Source organism: Manduca sexta, chromosome 15 (assembly GCF_014839805.1).
Source record: "Manduca sexta isolate Smith_Timp_Sample1 chromosome 15, JHU_Msex_v1.0, whole genome shotgun sequence".
In the NCBI taxonomy this organism is placed as follows: Eukaryota; Metazoa; Arthropoda; class Insecta; order Lepidoptera; family Sphingidae; genus Manduca; species Manduca sexta.
Genome location: NC_051129.1, coordinates 4309870 through 4323210, shown reverse-complemented (window position 1 = coordinate 4323210; position 13341 = coordinate 4309870). Strand labels below are relative to the sequence as shown.

The window sequence follows — 13341 nt, the reverse complement described above, 5'->3', positions numbered from 1 at the left end:
CATCGGGGCAGTGTATTATTTTTCTAATACGTAAAACTTCGGGGTCATTGGTCAATAGAATATAAAACATATAAAAATGTTTAGACCAGTTCACTATACTTTAGCATGCATATTTAATTAAAAATTTAAATATGCTATATATTTTTAACGAGCGAGAAAGCAAAACAGTATCTTAATTAATTTTATTACTGTTTACGTTTAGACATTTGCATTCATAAAGTTATAAATAAATATATAATATCATCAATCACGAATTGATCAGCATAACGCGTCTCCACAAACTTGCAGTAATCATTAAAATATTTAATCATGCCGTTAACGCGGGGTTGTCGTGTTCAAAGCAATTATTTTCACATTTTTCTCGTCAACCTTTACGGGTAAAGCATGATACAATATGTAGGACTATAGGTCGTATATAAATCTATCTCACCTTTCAAGTAACATTTAATGTATTCGAAAACATTAAATTATATAGTACATATCACTACATAGTATAAAACAAAGTCGCTTTCTCTGTCCCTATGTCCCTTTCTATGCTTAAATCTTTAAAACTACGCAACGGATTTTGATGCGTTTTTTTTTAATAGATAGAGTGATTCAAGAGGAATAATAAATAACATCCATTAAATAGTGGAGAAATACTGTTATTTTGTTATGTTATACCCGTGCGAAGCCAGAGCGGGCCGCTATGTTTTTATATACAACGTTCACAGTTTTTCTGTAGTGTATTTAGTATCAGCATTGCACCCGTGCGAAGCCGGGGCGGGTCGCTAGTAACTATATATGGTTAGTGCTAGATCGGACATCTGGGCCAAATTGGGCCGTAGCCCCGTATGCCTTCGGTAGTAATAAAAAAATAAATTAAATTAAATATCTGTCGTTTGAATTATGTTCATAATTTGTATTAATTATATTTTAAATACATATAAAAACGTATTTCAAGAAAGAAAGTTAACACAGTTGCATACAAGACTAAGTTCGAAATGTTCATTTACTATTCTCAGGATTATTTTATGTGGGTTTCTTGTTATTTGTCTAATATTTGGTCATTAATTCATTCCTTAAATCCTAACGGACAACAAAGGATATGACCTATTAAGCTAAGTCAGTAATTTCATTAGAAATAATTTGCTATTCATACATCATGTCACGCTTACCTACAATTAAGTACCACTATTTTTGCGCCATTTTTTTTACCAATATTGCGCGAACCGTGAATTCGCGTGTCTTCGAGTAAATAGGCGTGTTACGATATCTCCCGCCGGCACCGTGGCTTTAACCTTGACAATAGCAATCAATAAATTTGGGGCGAAGATGTCGTTTGCAACCTTTTAAAAGTTACACGATACTGCATGCGACTTTCAAAGAAATCATAATCCTTGAAAAAGAATATAAAAATCAATAACTTCTACGTGCGGTTTCGAAATAGATGCCATTTTGTATACTGATATGATTTTTTGAAAGTTATCAAAACCTTGTCTCAGTCGTTTGGTAGGTCTAGACGGCAGTAACGATTTTAATTAAATTTGGTATACAGAGGCCTTTAAAGAACGATCTAAGTCCATTTTCTCCCGGTAAAAGTCATACGCAGAAAGCCTGAATTAAATCTATTAGATAAATATGCAATCTGATTCACCATAAGTCGCTATAACTAATATTAAAACCATTTATTTATATATTTGTTATTACTATGATTTTTTATTGCATCGTCCACACAACTAACATTCCACTTGGTGATTATGATGCTGTATTCCTTTGACAAGATAGATCAATCAAGTATCGCGACCTATTGGTCGGTTCATGCGGATCGTGGTGTGCTTTCAAGGATCAAGTGTTCTCGTTTTGAGATTGATGACTACACTTTGTGTTTATTTAGGCTTTTTTTTTTTTTCCTAACCGCCTTTTTTTATCAATGTCAAAGGTCATATATTGGCATCGTGGAAGGCAATATCTCACGCATCTTATTATATTTGGACCACACCGAACATACCTACAGAATATACATAATATGTTATAGAAAATAAAACAATTTATTATTAAACCTAAGGAAGACATTTATTTCGTTAACTTTACTAATCTTTCATATTTATTAATAAAACTGTATTTTTTTTACTTAAGTCGATAAACAGACAAGTGGGATGATATAAAAAGATATCCATGGTCCAAAAACACTCAAACACGGCCTAAAAGGTAAGTAGGGATTAGGAAGGACGGGGGCGTGCTTGGGCCACATAATACTTTGAAATCCTACGGGTATCGGAAGGTAGAGAACAAATTCGCGTCGCTAAAAATGCTTGCTCACGCTTCAACCAAAGCATTAGCGGACCTAAACAAATAAACAGAAATGGCCGTTTGAAGAAAATATTTGATGGAATCTGTTCTCTTAGTGATATTTCCCGTGATAGAATGGAAATTTCTTATAGATAATACTGAAAATGTTTGTGTTCACGAAGAAAATATTGTAAATAAGCAACTATTAGGCAGTGATTTTTGTCAAGCGACCGTATCTTATAGAATAGGCTCTTGAACGGTATTGAACTAAATCGTTAAAAAGACTAAGCGTCGTATTAGTAAAACTCACCTTAGAGTAGGATGTCAAGTACAATTTACAATTTACAAGTTTACTATTTAAAAAACAAGTTTAAGCTGCCATTTAAGTGATTATTCTCAGCTATATCACCGCTGTTGTAACTAAGACATTATTTGAAATATTGATATTTATTTATTAGATGGCGACGAAACCAAGATGCGGAAATTAGTTTGAGAGCGTCTCAACAGATATCGCACTTCAGAGGAATTTGCATCTATTAATACAGCCCATAGTAAATGAATATTATGAAACATAACATTTTATATTTTGGTGTGACGAGAATGTATCATAACTCGAAGATCATACTGCTAATGTTTACTTAAGTAGCGCTATCAAGCGAGCAAAGCGCTCGTCTCATCACCATAAAAATAGACATTGCCTAGTTTACAATTAAAAACGTAGAGAAGAACCAAGAGCCACCTACATATACACAAGTGCATGCTTATTACGTAAGTTCAAAGCGCAAGGTCGTAGGGGAAACGGAGAGCTCTCATCTCGGACAGAAAATTTTCCAACTCGAGCGAGAAATGAAGGCGTTTTAAAAGGTATTAATAAAACAGGATAAGTGTAACTCTAACACGCGTTGAGAGGGTTCCGTTGCTTTGTTTAATATGAATGCAAAAGTTTGTGAACATATATATGGGAGCGTCGGATAATTTGAAATCTTAATTATGGAAATGAGTCGAGATGTTAAATCGTTAGTATAAATAGGGCACGTCGCATCTTAAATAGTCAGTCTTTTCTTAGTCTGAGGAGCTCCGGAAATAAGTTTAGAGCATTCTAAAGTGAAAAGTGGAGGACAAAATGTAGTTTGAGTCTTACGTCATGGAGGGTGATGATGAAGTGAAACTCCGTGACGAATTAAGCGCTGACGTGCCCTTATATAAAGAATTGTTTCTTGTAAGTATATATAACGTATAATGGTCATGTTTATTGTACGTATTTGTATTTTCAACATAAAGGTGTCGGAGGATGCCGATGTTTAACTATTTAAATACGCTACTCTTTGAACATATTTGTATGTTTGTAAGAAATAAACGCAGAAACGGCTGAACAGATTTTGATGATATTTGGTTGTCAGATATATCATAGTCTGGAGACGTTACTAATTTTTATTGTAGCCTATAAAGTAGCTAAGAAAAGCCTAAAGCAGTTCCCAAAGTATTTGTTGCCACGCCACCCTGCTATCAAAAATAGACATGCCCCTCTTTTTCTTCAATGCAAAGAAGAGCAAGGGAGGTTGCTCATCAAGTATCCTAATTAATATTATGATAGCGAGTTTGTTTATTTGTCACGACATTACTACTCTAACCAATTATCATGATTTTTTTTCATAAATGGCCTTCACGTGGACCGTGACGCACAAACAACATCAAGTCCTTTACAATCAGTAACACTTCAACCTGCTTCGTATTTCTATTTAAACGCCGCATAAAGATCAGGTTAAAGAAGCATAATATAGGATTTTGATGGTTCCCTAATATACGGAACCCTGAAATGACGACGAGCGCATGATGACTATGGTAATGCGAGGCGACAGATGGCCTCTTCAAATTTTAGTCACGACCCTAAAAATGTCGCGCGTTCTGTTTTTATACCAAGGTTTTTGGGATGAAAAGCCATAAAACGTGACAATCATTGTGTAACAATTGCACCTTGTTCACATATGTTCCCACACACATTTTATGTAATAAAAAAATTGACGGATGGGTTAGATATTTGAACTGACTTCATTACAGCGCAAATAACTTAACATCTATACCAGCGTATCGCGGGATTCTATAATGTAGAGAAAATTAAAAATTTAAATTCGCCTAAATTCACCTGATTAAATTCATATGACGACTGAAAAATCAACAACACAAACAAATTAAAAATAGCAGTTGAAAGGTGGAAAATAAGTGAATTCTCACACTTCTCAAATCAGTCGTATTTTCATAAATTTTTCATATTACGGATAACTATAACAAGTAACAATGGCGAAGGGTCCATATAACCCGTTTCCGGCCGGCTTCCTTTGATGTAGAATCTAATTATCATTAAATCAATTCCCAGACCTCATGCATGCATATTAGTACCTATATGTTGTGTCGGATTCCCTTAAGGAAATTTTCACCTTTTACGACTGAAGGGTAGTTTTGCATGTAGGTACTTACATTGATCCTGTTCTTGGCACGTTCTATCGCCTTGGAGTCCTCTCTTTCAGGGCTGAGACGGCAGACGCGCGCGCGCCAGTCATTAGCGCCGGCCGCTTGCAGAGCTTTCAGCCTAGAATTAATGATTTGATTAATTAATTAATGTTTTCATTTAACACATTAACTTTGTTATTCTAATTGTGTATCGGCGTATGCAACGTTAAAATACAATAACAATAATTATATAATTAACTTATTGTTCCACACATTATAATGTGTTCGTATTGTTATGCTAACAAAAAAGCAGTACTGATGTCGTCTTTTGTGTCTAGTTTAAATCTTTACCAGTCTGAATATGCAAGTTATACTAGTTAGGTCTTTAATAGTCTATTATCATAAAATCCACTTCAATCGCAGTCTAATCGAGCCATTGCTTCAATTATAACAATTCTCTACATTTGGATGCAATTAGGTCAACATAAATTCAATTCTTTTGTATTAAAAACCAAAACAAACTAATCTGCTATCACACGAATAGGTCACGACAATATTTATGTAATTTTCATAATTATCGCACGGCACGTTCCTCAATACATTAGTCATTTTGTTTGTAAACAGAGATAACAGTGCGACAATAGCACTTGAACTTGCCTATAAATACGGACGGTTATCGTGAGACGTCGCCTTACTGATTAGTTGTGACATTTGAACCCGACTACACTTTTATCTAGTTCGTTTACCTAACCTCTATTTCACGGGTGATTTGGTGGTTACTAAATAATGGTAATATAATGCTGCTACGATTTTGTATTCATGTAAGTCGTTTTTTTTTGCGTGCAAGGCAAAGTGACCCTTCTGTACCTAATGGTAAGTGGAATGAGGTTTTATACTAGGGAACATGCTAGCCGTTGTTAGCAAACAGTTTTTGTCGCCTAAAAACATAAAACACACGAAAAGTTGTCACTATAGTTGTTATCTACTTGAGTTATGGTCCCACGGGGGTGTCATTCGAAAGACGCTTTCAAAGATAACTCAGATTTATAAATGCTCTATTTTATTTAGTTCGAGCTGTTGGGAAGGTAAAATCATAATCGGATATTGCAATTTCGACATTATTCACCAGTTCAAATGATATTTAGTAATACTTTATCTGAATGTTTATGCATTTATGATAGCCTAGTTGGAAATGGAATGGACTAAAAAGACGAATGTTCGCAGGTTCAATACCCAAGGGCACGCTCTTCTGACTTTTCTAAAGGTAGGTGTGTATACTTTGTGAGTTATCGATTGCTTTAACAGTGAAGGAAATATCGTGATGAAACCTGCATACCTGAGAAATAGCTATAAGAATTTTGAGGGCATTTGAAGTTTGCCAATCCACACTAGGCCAGCGTGGTGAATAAATGCCTAATCCTTCTCAGTGGTAGTAGATGCCCTTGCCCAGCAGTGGGACAGTATATAATACAGGGCTGATATTCATGTATTACTTGTCTTTTAATTTTTTATCCTTTGCAAAGTGTCATTACATTCTACTTTACTTACTTCAATACTATCGATTCATGTAAGACACTGAATATTTGTTCGTTTAGATGGATACATATTGACACCAATAGCTGTTTTGCAACTAAAATAGTTTTTTCTATACGTCCTACAATCACAGTTCAAATACAAAATATATTAAGTAAATTCCTACCAACATAATAAAATCCATTTAAACTCTGACAAAGTCACCCGAGCCATAAATTCGTGGAAAATAATAATCTACTTTACAAACTTTTAATGAAAGTAAGATTGTCAAGACTTTACAGGTAAAGAGGCTTCCATGAATTAATTCGTAATACTTTATAAAATGGTTTAACTTTATTAAATTAAAAAGAAAGAAAAGAATATTGTTTTAATGAATTATTATTTTACGTCGCGTTAATAGCTTTGTATTTTATGATTTCAAAGATTAGCATGGAGATTAACAATAATTATTTTAAAAACTTTCTTAGAATTTTCATTGGATTATTTGATTTTATGTAAGCTTGGAGCTTAATCCGTTTACAAATTTAATGTTTTAATTTTTGTCAGAGTTAGTTCAGTAAATTTTTATTCATGGCTAACTATGCGAGCTAAGCTAAACTTAGTTTACTTAGCGGTGGACGACCGGCTTTATCCATACGACCTAAAATTTAATAACACATTCAATTCCCAAAATGCAATCTTCAAATTCTTCCCTCATTATATTCTTTGTTAACTTTTACAACACTAATTGACCACAAAATATGTACTGTAACACTGTATAATTGAAAAGGATAATAACGCACTTTGTAATTAAAATTCGCTGTGGAATCCACAGTGGAACAGGAAAGAATGTTACCGCGTACAATCTTCCTGTTGGTGTTATAATATGTGGATATTATAAAAACATAATTGTATGTTTTGCTGGTGGTGTTTATTTTGTATCTACCCGAGCTACCACCGTACCATAAGGTGTTAAAACCCATAGTGGCTCAGGTAAGTTAGTCGCGTTCCGGTATCAGCCGGCCGGCATAATTGTGTCGACTGTCGAGGGGTAATCATCTCTCGTCAGTGACATTCTATTGGACCTCACTCCACTACCATCAGGTGCAGTGGGGTCACATAGCCGTGTACATATAAAAAAATATTTGAGCGGTTTTTGAAGGCGGTATAATTTTTAAACATACAAAGCTATCTTTCGTACCTTAAAAAGCGACGATAGCCTAGTTGGGTGTGGAACGAACTGCCGAGGCGAATGTCCGCAGATTCAAATCCCAAGGGCACACACCTCTGACTTTTCTAAAAAATCATGTGTGTATTCTTTGTGAATTTATCGTTCGCTTTAACGGTGAAGGAAAACATCGTGAGGAAACCTGCACATCTGAGAAGTTCTCTATAGGAATTTTGAAGGTGTGTGAAGTCTACCAATCCGCACTAGGCCAGCGTGGTGGACTAAGGCCTAATCCCTCTCAGTAGTAGAGGAGGCCCGTGCCCAACAGTGGGCAAGTATATAATACAGGGCTGATATTATTATTATTATTACCTTTCCGCGATGGTGCCGCCTCGGTGTGGCATTTCGGCATGCGTCGCGCTGCGCTGCACGCCGCCACCCACCCTGCGAACAAACATACATTAATAACGCACACGATGAAGATTTTACGGGAATTTCTACCTTCCCGTGTGATCCAGACGGTGCATTTTGTTTTGTTTACTATTAGGTTAGGTTAGTGTTGTAGATTCGTTCACATAAATTTATCTATGTTTTTTCTGTAACTAATAAATAAGTCAACTTAGTCAAACTAACTTTTACACAAAATATTTAAAAATCCATTATATTTTCAAAGTATTTGGCAGAATTATACCATCTCATTAATATTGGATAACATTCGAATTTAATTATTCATAGAGCAAAGGAGAGATCCGCACAAGTCCAAAATACTTGCACACCAATAATACAGGTATCCAATCGCCATACTATGTTATTAAACACATAGAAATGAACTGATGGTAAGGAAATAGCATACAACACCCAAACATCACCTAATAGGTGAATCTAAATTGTATATTATATGACGTTGGCAATAATATATAGTCACTAACTCAACTTATTTAAGGGCCGAAACGTAAACAGAAGCATAAAAAGTGAAACAATATTATTTTAGTATACAACAACATAAGAAAATGTTATAAGGACGTTGAATGGTATCGATTTCCGATGACACAAACCCTCACACAGAATATTGATTTACAATTAAAACAATACAATTATAGGTTAAAAAGCATTACCTGGGCGCTTCAAATTTGTCTTTGAGGCTTTTGAAATTAAAGAGCCTCTCCTCCAAAGGTCGCATCGACAACATCTTGCCGGGTTTTTTAAAACACCAATAGAAAACACACTTAAATCCTTACAAAATAAAATTCATTATCAAATAATTTACGAACGAGCTAAATTGTTATTAATTATATATTTAATTATTGTGACGGGTCCGCTCCCGCGTCAAGCGTGAAAGATAACTGACGCGTTGACAGCGCGCCGTGCCAGTTGCCAGTTGCCACTATTCTGGACGCGCCAAGTTGATAAGGCCGAGGTTTGATCGCTTATTGGGCGAGAGAGAAGTCACCAGCCCTTTCTTTCTAACAATCGTAAAAGGGGCTGGGGGTGGCTCGGTTTATTGTTTTAGCGGCAAATTTAATCCTTCTTTGTACCAAAGAGGTAGTAAAGAAGTAGGGTCGGTTTTAAAAAGAATAATACAATTTATTACGTGTTTGGTGTCGGCGGAGACGATAAAAATTTTAGATTTTATTGTTTTGTAAGCTTTTAATTACTACTTTAAATATTATACCTTTTATAAAAGGATATTCTATTTATCCTTTAAATTAAGCTTATTTAAGTTGAAAATACTTTGATCTTGATACAACTGTAGTATACAGGGAAATATTCATTCAAAAGTACACAAATATCGTGCAGATTAGTCTTTAAACATGGAAGTGGAATGCTAGAAAGCACTTAATTCGCTTAACAGCTCGCGTTTAATTTCCAAGAATACTTTGTGCACTACAATCTAGCTATGTTGACACTTAATATTTCATACTTAAATTGCCGGCGCATCCCATGTGGCCGCGTCTTAACCGTTGAAGAGTTTATTGCATTCGTAGTGACAATGAACCTATATTAGGCTACTTCCACATTGCCACAATGGACAATGACGTTCCATACTGATATACTTCGTGTTTTATCATTTTGACGCATTCGTGACGAGTGTTTTGCTTCCTTAGTAAGAAATTGGTGTCTTATAAAGCAAAAGGGCTGCCTTATGAGACAACATCATTCAATCGATATTGTGCATTATTTCCTGGATGATACGAGCTTCATTCCCATGTTATCTATACGCTAACTGGAAACTAGTTTTAATAGACGAAATTACATTACAATTAACATCTACATAAACTCTGCATTCTATACAATTTGTTTCCATTTTGCAAATTATAAACGCAACATATGTATATGCATTAATGTTTGGCCTGCGTGTGTGTGTGTGTGTGTATAAAATCTAAGCTGTAGTAATCATTGGACATTATCTTTGCATAATGCGGGTAGTACGTGGGAGGTATCCTGTACTATTCAGTGATGAGCATTTGATATCACGTTCATAGAACTCATTTAGATACTGCTGTTTTAACATCCAATTAATAGTCATTGACAAAGTTAAAAACAAAAGAGGTATGTATGTCTTTCAAAAATATATTTCGACATAAACACGCGTGTTATGTGATTTATTTAAAATAACCTAAATTAAGTATTTTCCTACGAATATAAAAAACTACTTGCATAGCTTTTGAGGTAAACATTTTTGTAAGTATATTATCAAATTGCATAATATGATTTTGTACTAAATTATAGAAACAACAAATTTCATAACAGCGCCATCTCTCGTTAACCCATAACTGCTCCATTTCAAAATTCGAACGCAGCCATAAAACTGCCAATATTTTGATCCTCAAAATGTCATTCACAGAAGCCGATTTTCAATGGCGCCTTGTTATCTGTGTGAAAAGCGACGTAGCGTAAGTATAAAATATTAATTTATATCGACATGCATCCATAAAGCCGTACCAGTATAAGGCATAGCGGTCGTTTATCCCTGTCGCGAGCGATTAAGCCGTGTATTATTGATTATATGGCTAGACGACGACGCGGGGAAATTGTTCGCATACAGAAGATTTTCATATTACACGGGTATTAAAAAATATATTTTTTAATTGTGTGTTTAATGCGATAATGCCTTGAGACAGCTTCACGGTTGTATACTTAACGGGGTGGATAGAGATGCAACTTATGCCGTGAATCGTTGACTATACGAAAAATCAACAAAAATTTTGATTGCCCTCCATGGTGTTAATTACCAAAACCTCATCGTTCACAAGTTAAATTGAACAGTTTTAGGCATAAAAGGCAACGGGTATAGTGCAGTGTAATCCTACTAAGAGTGTTTGACCTAAACTTCCTACTTTGCTCTAAGATAAATTGTTCAGAAAATAACGAACACGCTATCCAAACAGGTACAATACTTAGTTCTTGAGAAAATTGCGGTCATACAAACTGACGTACGCACATTGTACCCGTATGTATACGAGTCGAAAACAGAACCACCGTTTTTTGAAGTCGGTTAAAAAGTACTTGCATAAAACCAATAATAATTATTCCGTTAAAACAGATAATTTTTGTTCCGTTATCAGCCGTGACTAACCAACTTAGCCGGTCATTTGTAAACACAAAGCTTCCTACAAAAGTGCAGTGATAAAGAATTGGTCGCATTGTCTTGTTTGATAAAATATGCCCCGTCCTACTGTTCCGATTTTTGTGGCCGATAACCAAATGTATTTATTTTAATGTTATCGGATTAGCAATATACTAATTATAGTTAACGTTTTTCGGAAACTGATTAACATTTAATATTCCATGTTCGGATTATCAAATATATTTTATTATAATAAAACAAATATATGCTAAATCAACATAAAAAACACAGACACCATTTTTTTATCAAACGATTCCCAAACATATTTATTTTCTACACCATAGGGGATTATGTAATATATATAAATAAATTAGTTAATTACTCAAACGGCAAACTTGTTGTTTTTTAAATTACTAATACGTCAACTAATTACAATGATAACGTCACAAATACATCATAAGTGATTAGTACAAATAGTTTTTTAACTCAAACAACAGTTATGACAAAGTTACGTTTGTAAATAAAAGAGTTTTCAAAACTCGTTTCACTGTACAATGCAACGCGGTCGAAGTTTAACCAACTTTAAATTTTTTATCTGTGATTATGTTTTCATGCTGGCAAGAAATGTATTCCATTTTCAAATTTTAAATGGAAGTATAGAGACACACGGAAATATTTGTTGTATGTTCTATTTTTTTAAACAGTTTCCAAGTTCGAATTAAAACACACACAGACTGTAAAAGAAAGCGTAAGTATGCAGATTACGATCAATTAATTTTAATTAAAATTAAATACAAGAATTTCATTATTCAATAAAAATCTGCCACCGTAAAACGTTATCTTTCTAGAAAGTAAAAAATTCTGACAAACACGACACAGTTTATTGCAATCCATTAATTATAACATACAATAACATAAATTCTTATGTCACTAACCTTTTAAAATAGGCAAATCAACACTGACACAATATTTAGTGACTACAGTTTTTACCAAAAACTTTTCACAATCTGCATAAATTTATTAATGTGTAACGTAAACGTTAAAATCTTATTACAATCTAAACCAAATGTTTACTTAAACGCACAAATTTGACGTAATAAGCGTTGCACGTAACGTAAAAGTTAACGTTTCAAATGGTAACGCAAATATTTGTTTTAATGCAGTCCGCGTTGAGTTATTACCGCTCGTACGTTGCACGCTAACGTTAACGTTCAAGTTTACGTTGGGACCTTGAGACGAGCGCGCCCCGCGGAAAGCTTGCGAGCACTGCTGGGCGGGCGGGTGCTTTTCGGACGCCTATGTAAGTGCTACTATTGTAACTCGAATGTGGAAAACTCGATTCGACTTTTAAATTATTCATGAAAGTGCTGGTAAACCGAAGTGGTGACATCTAATTTATTGGATAAAGACAATATTAATTTAAAAACTTCAAGTTTATATGAAACTAGCGACCCGCCCCGCCTTCGCACGGGTGCAATGCTGATACTAAATACACTACAGAAAAACTGTGAACGTTGTATATAAAAACATAGCGGCCCGCTCTGGCTTCGCACGGGTATAACATAACAAAATAACAGTATTTTTCCACTAATTATGGATGTTACTATACATATAAAACTTCCTCTTGAATCACTCTATCTATTAAAAAAAACTGCATCAAAATCCGTTGCGTAGTTTTAAAGATTTAAGCATACATAGGGACATAGGGTCAGAGAAAGCGCTTTGTTTTATACTATGTAGTGATTATTATACTCGAATGAGAACGCACAATTGAATAACCTTTTGAGAGGTTAAGTCAGCGGAAGCTGTTATCGAAACAAATACTACGCCCCTACGTTTAAATATTACTTTTTAACTAAAAAATCAATTCGAGTTCCCATAGTAAGAAACAAAACACTGCAATGTTTTGTAGACTGGGCACGGAAAGCCAGCCAAAGTGCTTTCGCCGGCTTCGGTTATGTTTCGCGCTGCACAGTTAATTCATTGTAATTTTTACAGCTTCCCGCTAACCTGATATTTATAAGGTAAACATATTTTGATCAAACATTGGCAAATGTTTGTGAGAATTGTTCGTATTGGTGTCAAGGTCAGATGTTTGATAACAATAGTCTAAGTTATATGATGTTATAATAACAATAATTAAACATTATACGTGTGTATACACGTAAAATTTTATATAATTTTAAAATTGATACAAAAAATTCAGACATAAAAAGTGCACACGAAAATCACCTTTAAAAGCAACACAATATTTATAAAAACGTTTCAAATCCCTCACACACACACACATTCCATCATTAACCCTTACAGAGCGCCGCGCGTGTAATTCGTAAACTACAAACGCGGTACATTAAACAACAAAACTTGGTCTCCC

The 13341-nt window shown here is 34.6% G+C and overlaps 1 protein-coding gene across 2 annotated transcripts in view; it reads right to left on the bottom strand.

Annotated features, from left to right (window-relative positions):
• The window catches only part of LOC115441206 (supervillin), a 158713-nt gene that overhangs the window by 73252 nt on the left and 72120 nt on the right, over window positions 1-13341 (bottom strand). For both annotated transcript variants that reach the window (XM_030165893.2, XM_030165887.2), the window contains exons 10-11: window positions 7772-7843; window positions 4747-4858 (exon numbers count right to left, since the gene is read on the bottom strand). In XM_030165893.2, coding sequence (XP_030021753.2) covers window positions 4747-4858; window positions 7772-7843 — 184 coding nt within the window. The remainder of the gene's footprint in view (window positions 1-4746; window positions 4859-7771; window positions 7844-13341) is intronic.